A 21832-nucleotide genomic window follows, 5' to 3' on the forward strand; every position below is an offset into this window, starting at 1 on the left:
AACCTAGTGATTCTGTGATTCTGTGAAAGTAGGAAAGGGGACATATTGGGTGTAAAGGTATATCAGGCAGCCTGGTTTGGCAGAAATAACCACTCAAAAGAGTCTGTAGGGTAATTATTTACGGGAGAGAAGGGACACTCAAGATTGATATTCTGTTGGGATTAGTTCAACTGTCATTTTATACTGACTTGATCCATTGTCTCCCTGAGGTGCCAACAATGGCTGTAGAGAAAGTCTTTGTGTACAACAACACATCTATTGTGCAGGATGAAATTCTGGCTCATCGGTTGGGCCTCATCCCTATCCGAGCTGACCCTCGACTCTTTGAATATAGAAACCAAGGTGAGTCTTGGATCAAACAGAAATACTGAAGGTTTCCCCCAATAAACTGAGCAGAAGCATAATTCCATAGATGCTAACGCTGTTCTCCCCAGGAGATGAAGAAGGCACAGAAATTGATACTCTGCAGTTCCGGCTGAAAATAAAATGCAGCCGAAACCCTCAGGCAGCCAAGGAATCATCTGATCCTAATGAACTATACTTCAATCACAAAGGTGAGCTCTCTCCCTGTCCTAAAAATAGATGCTGTTTTTTTTCTTTCTTTGGTCTTGGGAGACAGGATTTAGTCTGTTCTCTCAGCCCTGGGAGCAATGAAAGCTGATTCCCTCATTCTGTTAAACTTACTTTTTGCCATCTGTAGTCCTGTACAGGTCAGCAACCTGTTTTGAGACAGCAGCTGGCTGATGCTTGTGGCTTCTCTTCGCAGTGTACAGTAAACATATGACGTGGGTGCCCTTGGGGAATCAGACAGACCTCTTTCCAGATGCTGACTTCCGACCTGTTCATGATGACATCCTCATTGCACTATTGCGACCTGGCCAGGAAATAGATGTGCTTATGCACTGTGTCAAGGGTATAGGTGAGTCGTGGGTCCTGGGACAGCAGGAGGAGGAGTGTGAGTGCTTGGATTAGGGTACAGCTGTGTGAAGGGGAAGCGGGGAGAACTGGCTTTCCCCCTGGAACTTTAGGCCCTGGCATCCTTGCACTTTTGTTCTCTGAGGCCTGCCCTCATCCTTAACTCTTAATTCCTTGTGCAGGTAAAGATCATGCCAAGTTTTCTCCTGTGGCCACAGCTAGTTATCGACTGCTTCCTGACATTACTCTCCTGCAGCCTATTGAGGATGAGGCAGCTGAGATGTTGCAGAAGTGCTTTTCCCCTGGAGTCATTGAGATCCAGAACATCAAGGGTACTTTTTTCCTGCTCTGAAGTGCCTTGTTCCTTACAAGTGATGAGAGACTAGAGCTAAACCTTGTAGAGACAAAACCACGTTGTGATGTTGTCTTACTGATCAGCAACTGTTCATGCTATTCTGAGCCTGGTTTTATGGATGAGTGGCTGTCACATGCAGATGCCTTGAGTGATGAACTGGGATCTCCCTGAAATGCTAAGGCATTGGGTGTCTGTCCGCAGAGCCCTGCGGCTGCTGGCTGCAGCTTTCCAGTACTGTTCATTTGTCTGTAAGGCTGAGTAGCGAGCTTGCTCTTTCCAGCAACTGAGCATGGAGAAGATTTCTGGTGTCCTGCCCAGGGATACATACAAGCTTTGTGTTTGGGTTGGAACTGTTCAAGAAAACCGGTTCTGTCAGGTTGGAGTTTCATGTCAGGGATGTGCTAATTCTTTATATTTGTGGCTTTGCTGTCTTTGCTGATGGGGGAGAGCATGTTTGAGGGGTAAGCACCTGCTGTAACCACGAGGGACCCATCTGCTGCAGGCATCCATCTCATTTCATCTTTTCTCTTTTAGGAAAAAAGGTGGCAAGAGTAGCTAATGCACGGTTGGACACATTCAGCAGAGAAGTTTTCCGTCATGAGGGTTTGAAAAACCTTGTGCGCCTGGCAAGAGTGCGAAACCATTACATCTGTAAGTGCCCCCGTTTTCCACAGAACATGGAGCCCTGCTGTGGTTTGTGCAAACAAGCAGAGACTGGCAAGCATGTATGGCTGAGTCTCTGCCTCACCTTTTCCCCCACATCATTGGCATTCATACATTCATGTTCTGGTGGGTAACTACTGAGGTTGTGGTTTTCTGGTGCTTTGGGATTGAATGTGTTTGTGCTTCCTGTGGCAAATGTAACCTCTTCTCCTCTGGCTGTGAAGATCTGGCTTGTCAGAAGTGTGGTGTAAGGGAAGACAAGGGACAGAAATGCTGGAGCCTGGAGCCAGGTGTAGGCTGAAGCTGCCTAGTGGCTGTGCTGACTTGTGTCTTCTGTGCAGTTTCAGTGGAGTCAACGGGTATCTTGCCTCCAGATGTGCTGGTGAGCGAAGCCATCAAGATCCTGATGGGAAAATGTCAGCGCTTCCTGAATGAGCTGGACTCTGTGCCTATGGAATGACGAGGCTGTAGGTGGGATTCGTATCCCTGCGCTGCTGTTCTGGGCTTCCTGCACCTGCCTGTAGGGGTGATTCCTCTTGCATAGGCAAGAGGTTTGAGATGGGCTTGTTAAGAGTCCTAGGACTATCTCTTTGGGTTTGTTTTCTGGTGGTAATGAATGAGCCTCAGTGAGGAGATGCACTAAAATAAAAGCTTTTCTTTACAGCTGTCTTCTGTGCTGTTCACAACTATGAGACTGTAATAACACAGAGAAGAAAGCGGCAGCAGATCTAAAGAAAAATGATTAATAGCATTTATTTTAGATTGTATACAGTATGTGAAACGGACTGATATGGCAGTGTAGTAAAGCACTTCACAGCAGGTCAGTGAGATTTAACAAGTTGGTATCACTGCAGGACTGTTTTGCAGGTGTTTCAAATCAGCTCTGGGGTAGTTAATGTGGTGGATAAAAGGCTGTTCTGTCAGAGAGCTGGGACACCTCTCCTACGAAGAAAGGCTGAGAATGGGGGTTCCTCAGCCTGAAGAAGAGAAGGCTCTGGGGAGACCTTACTGTGGCCTTCAATATATAAACGGAACATAGAGAAAGACTTTTTATCAGGGCCTGTAGTGACAGAACAAGGGGCAACAGTTTTCCACTGAAAGAGAGTAGACAGACTGGACATAAGACTTTTTTTACAATGAGGGTGGTGGTGAGATGCTGGAACAGGTTGCCCCGATGACTTCTGGATGCCCCAAGTGTTGATGGTCAAGTTGTACTGGGCTTTGAGCAACCTGGTCTAGTGAAAGATGTCCCTGCCCACAGTAGGAAGTTGAACTAGATGGTCTTTGATGGTCCCTTCTAGCCCAACCATTCTGTGATACAGTACTGGGCTTCTCTTTGCAAAGATGGGGTTTAAAAACATGCTCTGTAAGGACTGACTGTCCCTTCTTAAATAGCTCAAGGTAATACATTTCTTCCCAGGCGTTAGATTTGACCACTCTGTTCTCCCTTTCAGTGACTGAACAGACTTTAGGCTGACCTTGAAGCCCTATGGTGGAGGGCAAATGGCAGTCAAAGACCTGTCTCCACCCAGGGAAGCCTGGGAGGACTTGCAAGTTAGTCTCAGTGGTGAGCACTACTGTTAGTCAGCACCAGGTAGGTCTTGGCTTGTGGAAGTCTCTCTTTACAAGTTCATGAAGGAACTTCAGAGAATGGCTGGATTGACTTAACTGGGATACACCAGTACTAAGTCAGTCCTTACTACAGGGCTAGAATTTAGTGTAGCAAATCATACTTTTTCTTTGCCTGTTTCACTGGAATGTAGTTACTTATACTGTAAACATCCTTATAGGTGTTAGGGTGGACGTGCTATAGGGAAGGGGTATGCTTGACATCCTGGCTACACTCCCAACCTGTCCCATGCCACTATACTGTATAGCAGACCCCTGCCCTGCTTCCACATTTTTTTCCAAGACAGCTGGTAATTGGTTGCTGGGGAAAGTGTCTGTTTCCCTGTCAGGGCTGTTCTGGGAGCTGTCAGTGTTTTACAGCTGTGTTTGCTGGCTGTTGCACCTTATGTTCTTTCAGTGGGCTTGCAGGGACTGTGGCTGGAACAGGGTCTCATTCATTTGCTTAGCCTTAGAAGGGAGTGTTGGGAACCTAAGAGCTAGACCTAAGTCCCATTTAGAGCTCCTGACAGCCTTAGCCAACCTTCCCAGGGCTTTTGCTCTCTTAAAACTTAAGCCAGCTCAGCTGTGCAGTACCTGCCTCACATGTATGAGGAACACAGGGGTATAGTGCCAGTGCCAGAGTAAGCATAGAAAAGTTCTTTTCCATCCAGGCTGTGGCTAGTGCCTGATCAACACCATTTAGGTATTAATCCCATTTGAAAAATAGTAATTTCTAGCTGGATCCTTTCTGTTTAAACAAGCTGAGGCAGCTTCCATGACGAGCTGGATTACAGCTGGGGCCTCAGAAAAAGGTTTTGTAACAAAAACTTACATTGATGTTGCTCACGCCCACCTCCTTGAGGGCTTCTGCTTTTGTTATGAGACACCTTTCATGCAGCCTTCATCAGGTGAGGGGACAGACCAAAGGCAATAGCTACATCACCTTCCTGTGATACACTGAAAAGGTCAGCTGAGAGAGTTATGGCTGAACTACAGTACTATCACAAGACATTACTCCTCCCAGCAATAGCTAGGGTTTGGCTTGGAGGCTACTTTAGCACCCTTCAAGCTGTAAACTGGGACCTAGCAGCTGTTGTGGAATTAATACAAGTGACATACACAGTATTACTTTTGAATGCAATTTTCCCCTTGCCTGCGAATTTAATTACGTAGTCTGTAATCGTTCATCTCCTCCCTGATAAAGTGTACTGACTACCAGCAAAGGTGCTCCCTTTTTGGTAGCTGGAATAAGGAATGCTGAACAATCCTTAGGAAGACAACGGAGGAAGAACAGAGGTCTCAGATCTTACTGAAACAGATAAAAGAATAAAAATGAAACCAGGACACCATCTATATGAAACTGGAATAGTTTTACTCACATTCAGAGGTGTAACACAACCAGTTCAGAGACAGCTTTGGATTTAAACATTCCTACAAAAGAGGTTCTAAAAACCATTTAAAAAAAACCCCTTGTGTCTAGCATGAAGTCACAGAATGTTAAAAATATCACAACACAATAAATACACCCAGCCTTTGCTAGAGCCAGGAGCCATGTTAGCTCAGAGGTTAAAAAAAAAGTGGAGGGTGCTGGTAGAACAGCAGGGACAGGACGGTGAGTGGATTCCCAAGGCCTGCTCTTTCTTTCTGTGCTCCCAACCCCAGCTTTTCTCTCTCCAAGTGGAGAGACCACCTTCTCTGCCCACCAGTTTATTACTTGTTCTGTCTCCTGGATGGCACACCACCAGCTAGCTCTGGATAGACCCTCCCAGCTCCTGTGCTAACGCTAGGATAGATTGAGTGAACCATTTGTCATGTAAGACGAACCAGCTTTGTAGACTGGAGTGGCTTGGTAGTGTCCCACCTCATCTAAAACCCGGTTTCTGACTTGGCTTCCTCCTGTAAACTGCAGTATAAACTCCACCCCTCCTGCCCCACCATGCAATTCTCTAAGAAGTACCAGACTGGGTAAAAACACAGGCTACTGTCACCTCCACAGCAATAGGGTGAGGAGATCCCTTTTAGTTTGCAGGTGCTTCAGATATTGGTCCAAATTTTGTGTACCCTGCACTGACCATGTTCTAGTCTACAGGGCATGGTAAAAAGAAAAAATAATAATAATAAAAAAAGTAATCTGTCCTGTTCCCCCAAGAGATGTCCAAGAAAGGCTGGCACAAAGTAAAAGCCTTCCATTTGGCTCTGGGTAGAACAAGCTGTATGATCATATATAGATACATATACATGTATATATATGTATGACAGTGTCTGCCTCCTCCTAGAGAGCAGCTGCACCTTAGAAAGGCTGATCTTGAGGGAGATCCTAGAGCACTGCTAGGCCTCCTGGCACACAGCCCTCAGCCCCAGGCTTGGCATCCTGGAGGGAAATGGATTCACCAGAATACCAGTCTGCTAGGGACAAGTGCCGACAGGCACGACAGGAGTGTCTGATGTGTTCCCTACAAAGCCTGGCTGCTAGCACCCAGAGGAAGATTAGGGTAGCCCCTTTTCACATGGCACTGCCCCTTGCATTAATCCTAAACCCCAAGGGATGAAGAAGGGGAGCTAGAGTGACCCAAGGCTACAGGATGACCAAGCTTTACCTAATGGAGTCTATGAGCTCAGCTCCCACCTTGCAGAGAAGCAGAGGTCTGAAGAAGCTCATCCTATGGAGGGGAGGGAATCAAGGAAAGCTTAATAGACTGGTTCAAGCGCCACTGCAGGCCCCATCCCAGTGTAGGGAGGTGAGTGGGACAGGACCCATAAGGGGCTTTATTCAAATGAACGCTTGTGGAGGCGGTGACAAAGAGAATCTAATGTGCTTACTATGAGGAGAAACAAAATATAAAGGTAGGGGAGAAGATGGTTGCAGCATCCTGGGCTCAGGGCTCAAAGAGTGCAGTGAGGCCGTCTCCATCCTCATTTTCTAGCACATCCGTCTCCAGTGATGGCTTCACCTTTTTGAAGAGAGATGGGAGGTTCCGGATATGAACCTCCTTGCGGAACTGCTCCCCGAGGGGCTTCTGCAGAGGACAGACAGGCAGGCATCAGTCATTACTGCCTTCATAGCCCCACTCAGCGCAGGGGCAGACCCCAGATTCTGAGCAACCCCTAGGCCCAGACCCCATGCTTGCATTTTGGGCAGTCTCAGGCCTGGTCCTTCCCAAGTGCTAGGGCACTGAGGTAACCACCAGTGCACCAGCTCCCCAGCATCTAACAATGCCACCAGGCTCCAATGCCTCACAAAAGCCCAGCACCCACTTTGTAGCCCTGTTCAAACATTTTACACGCTGTTTCCCAGCGTCTTTGTGCACGGTACTCCCTGCCTCTCAGTGAGAAGTCACTGCTGGAGGGGCTGCTCAGTCTGTGCTGCCATTCCCACTGTACCTCCAGGTTGAAAAGAAACAGAACAAACACCCAGAATATGCTGTGACAGCTTCCTGGCTGGGAAGGGGGTTGGTTGGGGAGAGGCAGGCAGGCTGCCCTGTCACTTCTTGCAGGGTACCAGCATGAAACCAAACAGGTTCATTTTCCTCTAGGATATCACCTACCCCAATGCAACCTGTGATGAGGCGCTTGAAATGATCCTTCCGGCGCTTGTCTGCCACTTTCTGCAGCGTTGGGTTGAGAAGCTTTGAATCAAACTGTTCCAAAGAGTCCCTCTGGATGTCTGGGATCTGCTCCATCACTGCCTTCAGTTCAGTGTAGCGAGGACGCTGCATGGAGAAGTACGGTTAACACAGCTCTGACAGAAGAGCAGCCCTGCCCTCTTTAGGGGGCCGATAGCTCCTCTGCCCCATCCCAAGCGGACATGGATTAGTTTTCCACCACTCTCCAGCCAACCTGGCATCTGGACAGACAGCAGAATTTCTCACCAAGGCCTCGTAGATCTGGAAAGCCAGGTGGACAAGAGCTGCCATGCAGCCATCGTGCTGCCCATGTGTCTGTAAGCCCTTCAGCACACTTGTGAAAAACCAGGACACAGCATCAGGCAGGAGGTTTCCTGGAAGCACCTGGGGAGGAGGCACTGTCAGCACGGAACCAGGATACTGATACCTATCTGCCTTTCTGCAGAAGCTCAGTTTTCCCAAGGGAGAAGGTGCCCAAGGGTGAAGCAGCCACACTTCTTGCTACATTCAGAACTTCCTCTCCCAACCCTGCCAGAACTAATCCCTTCTTTCTCCCAGAAGTACCTGTTTCAGCAGTGGCCAGCACAGCTGTGTTGTGGTTCTTTGGCAGGACAAGGTGTCCTTCCAGGAGAGGGATGTGTAAGCAGTGATCAGCAGCGCGGTGCAAACATCCTGAAAAGGAGTAGAGAGGTAAACCAGTCAGAGAAACTATTTCCCACCTCCAGGGTTCATACCTGAAGGGAGCCAAGAAACAATCCAGGGACTCTGCAGGAGCTCCTTGGGGTTGTCTTCTGAGAATCCTGTGTGCTGCTGCTGCACCTGAAGATGCTCAAAGGCACCCAGTGTGCACCACCCTAACCATGAGGAACCAATGTCAAGCAAACCTGCTCCCTTCATCACTTCGGGACTCCCATCAGCTGCCACTCTCAAGTCAGTGCAACAGCTTATAAGAGCTTCTGAAGCATCCACGGGACAGAACAGAGGTGTCAGGATGAAGGTACTCTGCAGATTGGGTTGCATTAACACTTTAGCTCCTGTGCCAGCTCTGGCAGATTTTACGGGAAAAAAAAACAGCTGCTGGGTGAAGGTCTTCCTCATGAAGGCTGGCACCCAGGATGGAGGCAGAGCCAGGGAACACCCTGGGGGCTGAAATCCCAGGGCCTCACCCATGGAAGTGCTGAAACTCTGTAGCTGCATTGTATGCTGGATCCTAGCCCCCATTTGCTTTGTGGCTTCTGCAATCATTAACAAGGCCCTTACCTAAGTATGTTCCCAAGAGAAGATTGCCACACTGGAGAATGCTCCTGCAGCCTACATCTCTGTAGCAGCATCTGGCTGCACCCCAGACACGAGTGACAAGAAGCCCACAGAAAGGATGGTGGAAGTCAGCATGCACTCTTACCTCCTGCTTCATCAGACACTTGCCGAGCTCGGTGAGCTCTGCACTGGCAGGGGGAGTCACCTCTGTGGCCATCGCCTCGTCATCTGAAGGGCAGAGAAAAGGCAGCACTGTGAACACGGCCTCCCGAGGACTGAGGGAGGCACAGCAAGAATTAAGCTGGGAGCCAGGGGACAGCACAGCTTGCCAGAACATCTCTCTCCAAGCAAAAAGCACCCACCCTTTGTCGGGCAGGAAGGGCACCCAACTAGCTACCTCCAGCTCTCGGGAAGACCTTGCACTCCCCCCTCTTCTCCTCAGCCCTCTTCTTGGTACCTTAAGAATCAGCTGCTCGAAGATGCTACCTGTGAACCCTACAGCACAACTGTTCCTAGGCTAGACTAGGTTTTGCTGTGGCCCCCAGACACATTGGCCAGGAGAGAGGTAAAAGTTTCGTACCACACAGATACCCCTCACACAGACTTCCAGCAACAGGCCGGCCTCTCCCTCTTAAGAAATTGGAAAAGTGCTTGCACACACCAAGGGGAGGAAAGGCAAAGGTGGGCATTTACTCACCATCTCCGTCTACAGCAGCAGTAGTGTTATGCTCAACACCTTTCTTAGAAACACAGCAAACAGCTGCAAAAACAGTTGCAGGTCAGAGGAGCAGAAAAGGGAAACTGCTACTTCAGAACATGCAGAGATTATCCTACAGATTCTGATGGGCTCACAGCTGCTTCAAGCTCCCTCAGCTCTTACACGGTATCCAAATAATCTGAAAGCCCAGTATAAAAGCCAACTACTGCACTACCTGGAAGGCTGAAACACCCCACCCACAGCATCCTCCCAGTGGAACTTGCTGCATGGTGGCTGCTTCAAACTACTGAGAACCAGGAATGTGCAAAACCATTTGAAACCTAGAATCTGAGAAGAGCAGAAGAGTGGCATCTAAGGAAAAAAGGCAGATAAAGAAAGGAGATATAAGGTTGAGGACCTGTAATCTCTATGCAGCATCTCTGCTCAAAGCCACACTGGCAAAAACACGATGTTGGAGAAAGGGAACCCAAGGAGATTGCCTGGGGGGAGGGACTCCTTCCTTCTGCCTGGCTAGAGACACAGAAATTGTTGCCAGAAACAAAACTGTTCTACTTTCAGGTTGTCCACAAACCGATGTTCTGTATCGGGCTCCAGGGCACAGAAAGGGAGAACCCAGATTCCAAAGGAGGACTGGACTCCTACAGGGACAGTGCCAAAAACATGGAACGCTAAACAAAAGGAAGAAAACTCTTCTGAAGGTTTTTAATTGCTCTCTTACTAGGTTATAGCTAAGATTTTGGCAGGGTTAACTTGTCTCACACCTAGCTTCTAAGGATTATGTTAAATACTACTGGCCACTACAGTTAAGTTTTACTACACATTGGCAATTCCCGTTATCCTCTCCAGGGCAAATTCCCAAATATCCCAGGGGACCTAGCTTGATTTCACTTACTGATAAGATCCATGACTTCTCGGGTCAACAGCCTGACCAGCTGTTCCTCAAGCATCTCCTGAGACTCGGGGTTGTCATCTGCAGCATCATCCTCACTGAGGAGAACAGGTTTTAGTGTGAAGGAGCCAAGGGCAGAGTATCCCCTCTGCCCAAGCACAGGGACTGCGCCACGATCGGGAGAAACAGTGTTTTCCAGCCTTCTGTTGGCAGGGCTATTCCCTGGGCAAAGGGCCAAAGCTTCACCCCACTTCCCGTTTCTCCCTTTCAGTACTCATATCAAGGCGTGACAGCTTACCAGAGCATGCTTCGCTGGTTGATCACCTGCCATTTCTGAGACAACCTCTGTTCAAGACAAAAGGAAAGATTCAATACCTTCCTAAGGAGCCATGCTGAACCCAATGCAAAGAGGCCCAAGTGCCACTCTCACTTGAAAGCAGTGACAGCTGCTGATAGAAGCACAGTAAGAACTTTAAACACATCTCTCATGCCAAGCCCCACTGCGAATGGGACAAGAACTGCTACCAAAGCAAGATGCTGTGGCTGTGCTGGCTGTAGGAATCTGAGTGAGCTGTCAGGAAAACAAAGGGACACTGGCAAAAAACAACCCCAACAAACCAAACACAAAAATTCTCAGGGCTCAAGGTTGAGGAGCCAATATCCAGAGATCTGAATTACACAGCAAGGGGCGCTGTGCAACAGCCAGGGTTCAACGCATCTCAAAAGCCCCCCCTAAACAGCATTAAAATCATTAAGCATTAAGGCTCTGCCCTCATCTCTGCTGGCTTTGGAGAGATGGACATTCTCACATGTTGTTGCCAGCTGCTACAAGGAGTCTGGGCTGCCAAGAAACAGGCATCAAACAAGCTGTTTTCTTACCACGTGCAGATAGGTAAAGAGTGGTCCCAGCATGGGGCAGACAAGGGTTTCGTAGTATTCTGAAGGACAGGAGAGTACCAAGGGCTTCACAAACACACCTGCACAGACCAGTTAAGGAAGAGACCCAGCACATATGGCCAGCTGCTAGGGAGACTGTAGCACACCACCCAAAGCAGCTCATTCCACTGGGAGGCCAAGTGACTGACTCCTTGAAGCCCATCTTCTCACAGCCCTGAATTAACAAGTGACATCTCTAAACACTAAGAGCATGAGGTGTTCAACCTCTTCTCCTGACAGTTCAGCTAAGGGTGCTTAAAGCCCATTTCCTACCTGTGACACTAAATGTCCAGGCCTGGAAAGTGGCCTGGGAACCCCAGATGGCCTCCCACACAAGCACAAAGTCTAGTCAGACACCGTACTGCCAAGCTCCTACACTATCCAACTGCCCTTGCTCCCCAGAAGGCACTACCCCCCTCTCAGTGGCACCTCTAGGACCACACAAATCCTTTACATTTAGTCTCTCTGACCCCATGCACTGCTGTTTCTGCTTGTGCCCTCCTAGCCTCACATCTCACCCACACCAGGTGTATCCCTGCTTGTTTACCTCCTCAATCGCCCTTCTTTGGCTTGGCCATGCTGAAAATTATGCTACAAAGCCACCAGGTTTTCAACTATGTGCTCAAAGCCTCCCTAGCTGGCCTGAGACAGTGACAGAAGGATACGGAGCATGGGACGCAGTCTGTAATCAGGAATGTTGTTGAGGTTGATGAAAGCTGAGCTGAGGAGCTGGGTGGCGAGACCCTCAACGGTGTAGAAGTCCTGTTGCATGGAGGGGCCTGCGTTTCCCAGGATATGGAAACTTCAACAAAAAACAAGTTAGTTGCAAGTCTGCTAGGTAACAGGTACCACGCCTCTGCCCTGCAAAGGCTGCCAAGTACCATCATCTTGATACCAGACAGTTGTCATGTTCTTAAACAAGTACTACAGAGAAATTTTAGCACAGTATCTCTTTTTTTCTGGGATACATGCAGAGGGACAACGAATTAAGCATTTAAGCACTAAAATACACTTTCAAGTGCTGATGTATCCTAACACATGATTAAAAGTGGCAAAGAGACAAACTAGGTCAGGATATCAGGTAAGTTCTCCAATCCAACTACCTAACAGCAGAAGAACTAAAAGCATATCCATATTTTGATGTACTTTGTCCAGCGACTCTGTTCCATGTGTATGTGGTAGGTTACAACCACTGAGTATTGTTCACCACTGCAGCTCATACTTGGATATTATAGGATACAGCTCACACGACAAGTCTAACTCTAGAAGTCAGCACTCAGCAATAGCCTGCTGCTTCAGCTGTGCAGTGTTGGATTGTGGGGGGGGATAGCTGGTGATCTTACCAGTTGTCGTAGAGGGTACAAAAAAAGCCCTGCATCCTTTCTAAGACCGTTTTGTAAACAGGAGAGTCATAAAGCTCCAGCAGAGGCTGAGGGAGACCTGTGGGAAAGAATAAGCTTCAGCTACATTAACGAGAGTGCACAGTGCACCTTCAGAACGTGCTGAACAGGCTCCAGCCAGCCTGACAGCAGTGAGGGAAGTGCTTGGCAAGATCAACATGCAGCCAAATCGGAAGACATGCAGCAACCCTAGGGCAGAACCTCCCCTCAGAGGTCAGCCAAGTTCAGGTCAGTTGTACCCAGAGCTCAGGTGTTCCTACTAAGGTTGTTATAGTCCCCTCATTTCTCCAAAGCAAAACTTATTGGAGCTATCAGAACCCACTCAGAAGCAAAGCTAACAGTTGTGCAGCTCCTCTAATAGCCCATCACTTCAGGTTTGTATTCCTCTCTGTCAGGACACAAGCTACTGTTGAACTATGATATTAAAAAGTTTAGAGCAGAGATCAAGGCCCTGCTGCTTTATGTGCAGTGGTTCACAGAGAGTTTATACGTCACAGAAAACAGGTAAAGGAAGCATCTCCTCATTTTTACAGATAGGAAACAGAGATAAGAAAGACAAAGCAACTTCCCTGAAATATTTAATTGCCTGTCAGAACCTGAAATTAAACCCCAACTTCCAGAGTCATAGGCCACACTGTATCTACAAGGCCACCCACTTCTTGGCTGGAAAGGCTTCTATGTTCACAAGCTCAAACGTCTTTTAAGATGGTTCCAAAGCCTCTTTGTAATACACTGTCTGGAAACAAATGACAGGGCCATACTGCAGGACTTGGCTCTTGCCCTCCAGGAGAGGTCTCTGCACCAGCACTCAGGGATCCTGCTGAGCACTAATTCTGCTCGAAGGCAGGCAATTGCAGCACCGTCAGTCTCCCTAACCTGAAATGCCATGCTGCAGAGACCACCCAGCTAGGATAAGCAGTTTGGTAGGGTACTCTTCACTTCATGCAAAGGAAACCAGTTTGTCCAAGACCAATAACTTATTTAACTTCTTCATGTCAGCAGGTTCAAATCATAGCTGAGCTACCAGTACCATGAAGAAGCTGGCTCACCAGGCCCTCTTCACTTCCACTGCTATCAGTGGACCACTACCTCAAATACCTCTGAGAATCTGCCCACGCATTCTTCCCGAAGAGAAGCCCCGTACCTAGGATGGCATTCTTCTCCACCTCCAGCATATCTAAGGCCTTTGCAAACGTCTCCCCCAGCCTCGCCACCACCTCTGGCATGTAGAGATTGTTGTGAGTCCTGAAACAGAAGAGCACTTCGTTTATACTCATGTGGGTCAACTCCTTTTGCCCTTGACAGTGGGATCCTCTCCTTCAGCTTGTGAACAGCTCCTCTGAGGCAGATGATGAGGAAGGTGAGACCAAGCACGTGTGCATGGGATCCCCCTTCCCCACCTGCAAAAATATTGGGGAAGCTGGCCCGACAGAGACATGGAGTGACTCCACCTCATGTCCTGAATTTCCTGGCTGCCCCTTCCACTTATTTCAGTTCACCCCACCCCTTGCACGCACTGGCAGTAAAAACTCCCAGCAATTCTCCAGTCGATGCTGGCAACAGCTTATTAGCTGTTGAGAATACAGACATGTATTTTTAAAACTGACAAGACACGGATTCTGTAATCTCAAAACACCTTCTGCACCTAAGGCCCCTGCAGAGGGAGGGGCTGTTTCAGCTCCAAAATACACACACTGCCCTCCAGGGATGGGTCACAGTCCCCAGAATGACAGGTGGCATTGGAGGGACTCTAGGGAGAACATCAGTCTGATCAGATGTTACTCATGGCAGACACATGTGCCCCCTGGACAAAACATCCAGCTGGGAACAATTCCGCGTCATCAGGAGGCGGCCACAGTCAGCTCTCCGTGAGGGACACCAATTCAGCCACGGGTGGCTGGTTCTTGCCATCCAGGCCAAAAAGGGTCCCCTCTTAGCCAGGGTACTGACACTCAGAGCTGGACTCCGCAGGGGGTGTCTCTCTCACCTACCTCTCTCCTTTGAGACCTCAGACCTCCACTCTGGGTGTCGCCAGCTGCACACAGCACAAATCCTGCAGCCTCCTCCAAAACTGCAATGCCATTGTACCTGCTGCTAGAGGTGATCAAGGGCAACTCAGTATCTCCCCCTAGAGCAGCGTTTCCCAAAGCAGGGGGGTACACGGGAATGGCTGGGGGAAGGGAGCGCAGACAGACCTCAGTATGTTCTCCAGAGTCTCAGCTTTCACTCATGACTTAATAATTTAAAATTTTTTTTTTTTTTTTAAGGTCTCTTCATAATCCTGGCAACCTCGATGCAGTGACGTCTGCCTGAGTTTGCAGAGAGCCTGAGTTAGCTCCGAAACGGCAACTATCTCATTTCTCTCTGCAAGTGTTAAATACTTCCCTGCTCACTGCGCGTGAGGAAGGCAAGTATGTAAGTTTCAGAAGAAAGAGCTACACAAATGACTTCTTAATGACTCATACTCTCATTCTGGGCTGGACCTAACTCCATGCAACAGGCCTCAAAGGGGGCACAAGCTGGTTTTACTTTCCCAAGAGAGGCTAGGGAGCAGCCCAGCCTCCACAAAAGTTTGGATAATGCTGTTCCACTGACTCAAAAAACTGTGCATTTCTGCTTGAGGCTATCCTGAAACCTAGCTACTAAAATTATCTCCTCTTGTATGTCTCCCGCCTGCTCCACGCCAATGTTGGCTTTGCCTCATGCTGGGCAGAAGGGCAGCGGGGCGAACCTAAGGACTGTGGAATTGCAGGGGTGAACCTTGAAATCCCACTGCTCTAACCCCAGCAGGATGGGTCAGTCAGTCATATCCTGAAGCTGCAGTCTTGGTCCGTAGTTGTTTCAGAGTCGTTAAAGCATTTTCTCAAGTTTGACAGTTGGCAGGGCAGATGTTCACTCACAGGCTGATCTCCCTTAAGTAATACGTTAGCAAGGTCCCAGTGGTAACTGAGAGAAAATGGCTAATCAGCTGCTCCCCATGGCAGTTGAAAAAGCATCCAATATGAGGGCCCCTAAGCATGTTGCAGCTGAGACTCTCAGCAGTAAGCAGCACTCCAGGGCATCCCACACACAGGAGAACATGGAAAAACAAAATTCGAGACATTTACGCTTTAGAAAAGACAAGCAAAGGATATGTCAGGACTTGGGGAAGTGTATTTTCAGCAATGGTCACAGCTCTGCTGGAAAGAGTAGCTCTTCTGGAAAGAGGGTCTGATGCCTAGAGAGATGGGCTTGAAGGCCAGAAGATGAGTCCTTTAGGAGAGCCCATGCTTGAAGAATCTTGATCTATTGCTGTAGCCATCTACGCTGAAAATGCCTACAGCATCCATGTCTATCCAACAATTCTTTCACCAGCATTAATGCCTTGGTAACGTCATCAAGAAGAGTTCCAAAAAAGCCTTTGTCCATGCAGTGCATTTGCTGAGCCTGGCCAGTCCATTTGTAACAAAACATGAGCAAATCCCAGCACAATAAAGGTGCTGCGCCAATCAGTTCATGCAGCTACTGACTCCAGAAATGCGCCTTTATCTAAAGGTGGCTGGAGATGGTGATTTGTGTTTAAATTCATGAGGGAACAATTTAAAACAGAAGCTAGAAAGCACCTAGATGAAATGAGGCACTGCAGAGGACAGGAAAATCGTCACTCAAAAAGCTGCAAGCAGTGATTAACAAAGCAACCTCAAAATCATTCAGCAACCTCAAAATGCAGCTACCAAGACAGAGACAAATATGGGTAGGCACAAAAAGATAGGCTGGCAGGGAAAACAGCATGCTGTCTATGCCACTCAAAATGACCTTACTTTATCCTGTTACCTGGACTCCCTCTCATTCTTCTCAGCTCTTTGGTCTCATCCACGGCCTACCTTCAAACTACTCACCCTGGCAAAGGCCCAATGGCTTAGCAACTTCTACTGCTTCTGTCAGCAAACACAGCAGAAGAATGCCACACAACATCCAGAGAGCAGCAGACCCAACTGCTCAGCCTGCAAAATGCACCCCCCCCCCTTTTTTTTTTTTTATACTGATGCCTGACTTGGTGTTCAATTCAGCTGCTCAGTAAGATCCATGCTGCTGTTACTTGCAGATCTGCTCACACAGTAACCAACACAATCTGTGAGGACTTCCACATCTGCTTCCTGCATAAGCACATGAGCAACACTGGACCTTGCTTATCCCCACAGAAAACTGCCTAATGGCACAGAGTGAAGAGAAGCATCCATCCCCAAGTAGTAATGCAACTATGCTCCTGAAGGCATCCTCAGAGGCAGCTTTCCTGCCAGCCAGCCTTCATATCCCTGTATTTCCTGCCTGCTGACAGGCTGCTACAGATTCCATATTCTCTTGTGTAATCCACACTAGAGAGGGCCTGAAGAAGCAGTACACGGAAAAGGCACTCAAAGCCAGCAAAAAACAGACCATAGCTCCATAGCACAAGCTCGAACTTCTCCAGAAAGACATAGGCATCATTGACATTTGCACTGGACAACTATGAACTTGCAGCTGTCACACCAAGAGGCCCCTACATCCAGCAGCAGCCAGGAAAGGTATGAAGTGGAGGATCTGCTGTTCTTCATACATCATTCATTGGTTCTTGTTGAAGCATCCAGCCTTAAGAAAAGTCTCTGAGTGAAGTACAGGCCACTCCACGTATGTTACTACCACATGCTCAGAAAATATTTTGGTCTGCAGTGAAGATGCTCGAACACCACAGATGCATTTTCTCAAGAAACAGCAAGGGAGCCTCTTCCTTTATGTTGACGGGGAAGCACTGGCCGTAGAACATAGCTCATGCATTTTCCTGGAGGTGGTAAACAAGCAGGCACAGAATTTCTGCTTCTTTACAGGTAGTGCAGTAGGAGTTTGACAGAAAAACAGAGTTTGATAATAGCCTCCTAAGCTTGTTGTAACAGAGATCCCAAGTGTTTTTAATAATGCACAAGTTCTGGTAAGTGCATTGCACAAGCAAGAAGTCTGTCTGTTGCAGCCTGTTCAGACCTTGGGCACTGGTTTAGTTTGTTTCTCGCAATACGGGGCATGTTCCAGGCTCTGGAAGAAATGGCATGAGGCTACCCGTACTCAGGCAACTCTACTCTACCCAACCTCTCCCAAAAGCTCATTGATAAGATCTTCAGCCTTCCAGGATAAAAAGCAAAACCACTTCAAGCACAGCTCCACAACCATAACAAGATGGTTCAACCATGCCCACTGGCCAAAGTACCACCTGCTGTGCTACCCAGAGCTTTGCGATGAGAAACACTGCTAGGGTGGGCCAAGACAGCACGTGCATGTCCTACCAGTCCAGCATGTTGCTCCTCACTGGAGGCAGCACAGTCCTGAGCTCAGTGCCTACCAAACATACCTGACTGGATAGACCTTGAGTAATAGGGCTTCTTTCCTCACAGGCCTGGGAGCCAAAAAGCTAAGTGGATCTGAAAATGCTCTTTCCCCAACAGGCTCCTGCCAAGGACAGACCCTCAAGTTTTCAAGTATGCAATATGTAGAGTTAGCTCATAAAACTGCCCCATAAGCTTGGCAAAATCCCAGTGTCACCAGTTATCCTGAGACAGATTCCTTCTTTATAATTCTAGGAACTGTGTTATTCAGGATCCCCCTTTTCTGCCTTCTCTTGCTCCCTCCTCTGGCTGCCCCAGATGTACACAACACCAGTGACGTGCAAAGGCACTGTGAGGTAGCAACAGCCTGAGAGTATGCATCCACTGATTTCAACAGCAGACAGTGCTTTAGGAAGCTGGTGTTCATGTTCAGCAAAACCAGCTTAATTTAACACTGAAGAGAGAACAACGCACACAGGATGCGATGAGAGCTGGGACTGCCCTGGTGGTGACTGGAGAGATGGCCTTGTAAGGGCTGAGGGCAGAGCAGAGATGTTAGTTGAGAAACAATTAACTGGGTGGCAGATTTATAGCAGTGGAGGTCGGGGAGGCAACCCCAGCCCAAGCTCCCATTGGCTTTGATGGACTCTTGTAGGCCAGGTCAATGAACATTCAGAAGGCTCCAGTTTCCCCAGTGCCATTCCCCACTGAGAACAGTCAGGAACAGTACTTGGGCACCTGCACCAGCCTGTGTTCCCGCTGGCTTCACTGGGAGAACATGCTCAGAGCATACCATGTATTTATTACAGTTTGGCTTTCAGAGATTTCTTAAGTCAACATAAATGATTTCAAGTCAACTTGACCCACCTTATAAGAGCAAGTAAGTTGTCAAGAAGCTTCAGGACCTGCTCAGTGCAGGGATTACGGTAGATTGGACTTCCACTGGGCATGTATCCCACCAGGAATCCTCCAGCTTTCGCCTCTTCAGTAGCAGCAGGCCAACGAGCTCGTTTCACAACTCCCAGAATGGTGTACACGCAAAAGCTTATCTGCAGCAAGAGATGTGGAGAGTTTCTTAGCCACAGCACAACCTGAATAAATAGGTTTTCAGAGAAACACATCATCATCCCATCTCAAAGGGATCACCCTACAGTGAGCCTAACCTGGTGATAGAAACAAACTCTGGTGGGTTTGCTTCCAAGAAACTTCAGCAAACAATCATGCTACATATTCCATCATCTTCAATGACCCTTGGCCATGGCAGGACGGCCTAGGAACTCACTGTTAGACAAGCATCAATGCATACAGTCTCATGAGTATGCAAGAAACCAGGCAGGTTGCTCTCTAAATGGAAGGGTCTACACCATCAGTCCCTCATCTCCTTCATGTGCTGGGACAGATTTAGGGATCTGTGATGACACAGTGGTCAAACTGCATTAGCACCAAATCACAAGCACACTCTCTGTCCTTTGTGACAGGACTGCATTTCACTGTCTTCTCCAGACCTAAAGATAGCAACTCCGTTTGCAGTCTGTCCAAGAAGTGAAGATGTCTTCACTTGTGACATGTGTCACTGAACTCAAACAACACAAATCTCCTCAGATTAATTTTAATTATAGTCCATGCTGCAGTCTCAGCATGACACTTTCCATACTGCCTGGCTCAGAAAGCACAATTCACCACACCGTATTTCCAGAAGTCATTTAAATCAATGGCTTCTCCAAAACCAAACTCTGCCACACAAAGAGTAGGGAATAGCGTGCTTCACTCTGCTGAATAATCTGGTTTTGCATGGCTTACATACATACTACTGCAGCTTAGAAAGGCAAAAGCCAGCCTGTTACTCTGCAATCTGAAAAACCTGAAAAACCTGATCTGCACCCTAAAAAGTAGATGATCAGGTGAGATCTTGTGTGTAACCACAACAGAAATGGGGGATGCAAGGAAGCGAGTCCCCTCTTACTAAGGCTTACACCTCTCCTGGTAATGATACTCACTCTGGAGCGGTTTAAGCCACTAGGATCTTCCAAGACTGGATCAGCAATTTTGTTGTCTGCACCCACATAGGAGATGAAGGCTTCAGGATCTGAGAGGACTCTGGCAGCAGCAAGAGACAGCACTGGGATTATTGTTTGTACCAGGGAATTTGAGCAGAGCTTTGCACTGGTAATAAACATAATACAGAGCAGGGTAGAGAAACTAACTAGTGCTCCACACCATACATGAACATGATAAAAAGCACCAGAGATGTGTGCACTCTCCAAACATCTCCAGCTCTCTTGGGCCACAAGGACCCAAAGCTTTTGAATCTCTTATGAAGATAGCCCTGCTGGGAAAACTCTTGTGCATACCCAGCTGCCCAGGGCTGCAGGACACCTTTGCTTTAGTAATGATAGCTCAGCTTCCCAGCTTCTCCTAGAGCCAAGCAAAGACATCTTTTATTTCCCATTATCTGCAACTGTTTTGAGCATGCTAGGAAGTATTTTTCTATCACCTTAAACAACTCTAACCTTGCCATTTTCAACAAACAGCATTTATTTAGACTTAGTTGGGTGTTTCTGAACTGCAAGAGAGCTATTACCGCAACAACTGCCCAGAGCAGAGGAGGTCAAGAGTCATGCCACCACCCTCTTTTGTTTTGTACATTCCCCTACTGGGACACGACATTACCTCTGCACACCTCCAGGTCAAAGCTCAGAAAAGTGACCCATACCTCTGCATCTCTGTGGAGAGCCATAAGCCAGCAACAGGAGCCATGAGCTCCTCTAAGAAAGCTTTCTGCCGCTCATAGTCCTTGAACTGGTTGCTGATGAGGACGAGGGCCTCCATAAGGGCACACTTCTCCATCTGTGTCAGAAGTAGCTCATTCGAGAGCAGCTGCTTCACATGGTTGTATAACATCTCAAAGTTTGGCTAGAAAACATATCCAAGTGGAAGAATGTCATGCATTTGGTGTGGAGCAGAGCCACTGGGGGAGGCAGAGGTGGGGTGTTCTATACTACTCAGTACAGCTGGAGGAGCACGTCTAAGTTACTTTTTCTCTACATAGCCATCTCCTTCTCAGTCCGAAGTTTCTCTAAATGTTTAGTCTAAAAGAACCCTTTTCCTGCCTACCTCTCTATGATCATCCTTAAGTTTAAGGAGTTTACCTTAATCTCCAAGATGACTGAAATAAGCAGAGGAAATCTCTCTCTTCTAAGCAGTCATGTCCCTTACAGCAGTGTCACACCTTAAAATAGTTCTGGTGCTTTTATTTGCTCACAGAAAGTACCTTGCTCCCTTGGATCTCAAGTGACAGACTTCCATCCCTTTGCTCACAACTAGGTTAATAACCATTCATACAGTTATCACTATCTCCACAGGAATGGTTGAGTTTCTTCCCTACCCACTATAGTTGCAACCGTGTCTTCCTGTATCTTTGCATAAGCATCAGCAAACATCTCCTTCAGCAAAATCATGTGAACATATTTTGGGGCAGCTCTGGGCCCTTGGCTCTTCCAGTGAGGATGTTTGGCAGGCCATGGGAAAGAGGGAGTTGTAGTTCAAGGACCAGTAGAGTGGGACGAAGACAAACCTGCTAGTTTCTCAGCAGCTGTTGCAAGATGCAGACTGGAACCCCTTAATTAGCTCCTCAAAAAATGTTTTTGTCTAAACTAGCAATGTCCTACGGTGCTCCCATAATCCTAGAGCCACCCCACACAAACACCACTAAAGGAAGGAGTTCAGAGCTAACAATGCTGCATGCAGGCTGTTTAGGTTCAGCAAAACCAAACAAAACACCTGCTCATGGATTTTAATAGTGTCTGTTTTTGCTAGTCTCCTCAAGCTAATCCAGAAAACAAGTACTCTCCTCTTGCTCCTTCATTCTGTTGAGTAACAGAAGAAAGTCTGGAGATTAGTCATGGCTAGTGTCTTCAGCTAAGGAATCAACTGAGACCACCACAAGTGACAAAATGGAAATTCAGCAAACGTTCCCATAAAATGAATCTAGAGCTGCTTGTATCCTCCTCTTCTTTGCATTTAACTTTTTCATTTACCTCATCACTTCACAATTCAACAAATTTAAACAGAAATTTTTTTGGGGAGGGGAAGGAGGGAAGTGCAGGGAATGAAACACTTTGCCATTTGTGCAGCA

General features: G+C 47.7%; 2 protein-coding genes across 2 annotated transcripts in view; one reads left to right on the forward strand and one right to left on the reverse strand.

The window, feature by feature from the left end:
• Positions 1-165: 165 nt before the first annotated feature.
• On the forward strand, positions 166-2595 carry POLR1C (polymerase (RNA) I polypeptide C, 30kDa; the record flags this gene model as incomplete). The annotated part of the gene is made up of 6 exons (XM_010286607.1): positions 166-342; positions 435-554; positions 767-919; positions 1098-1247; positions 1805-1921; positions 2275-2595. Coding segments are annotated over 6 exons (836 nt in total), but the record flags the coding sequence as incomplete, so codon positions are not given.
• Positions 2596-4894: 2299 nt separating this feature from the next.
• XPO5 (exportin 5) overlaps positions 4895-21832 on the reverse strand; it is a gene marked incomplete at its 5' end in the record, with an annotated part of 30582 nt that continues 13644 nt past the window's right edge. Inside the window, 15 exons of the mRNA XM_010286608.1 lie at positions 4895-6558; positions 7087-7251; positions 7411-7548; positions 7729-7836; positions 8567-8649; positions 9119-9181; positions 10032-10126; positions 10327-10373; positions 10908-11005; positions 11630-11766; positions 12308-12404; positions 13509-13609; positions 18565-18746; positions 19695-19794; positions 20411-20610. Of these exons, the coding sequence (XP_010284910.1) occupies positions 6418-6558; positions 7087-7251; positions 7411-7548; positions 7729-7836; positions 8567-8649; positions 9119-9181; positions 10032-10126; positions 10327-10373; positions 10908-11005; positions 11630-11766; positions 12308-12404; positions 13509-13609; positions 18565-18746; positions 19695-19794; positions 20411-20610 (1755 nt within the window). The remainder of the gene's footprint in view (positions 6559-7086; positions 7252-7410; positions 7549-7728; positions 7837-8566; positions 8650-9118; positions 9182-10031; positions 10127-10326; positions 10374-10907; positions 11006-11629; positions 11767-12307; positions 12405-13508; positions 13610-18564; positions 18747-19694; positions 19795-20410; positions 20611-21832) is intronic.

Source organism: Phaethon lepturus, unplaced genomic scaffold, assembly GCF_000687285.1.
Source record: "Phaethon lepturus isolate BGI_N335 unplaced genomic scaffold, ASM68728v1 scaffold42954, whole genome shotgun sequence".
In the NCBI taxonomy this organism is placed as follows: domain Eukaryota; kingdom Metazoa; phylum Chordata; class Aves; order Phaethontiformes; family Phaethontidae; genus Phaethon; species Phaethon lepturus.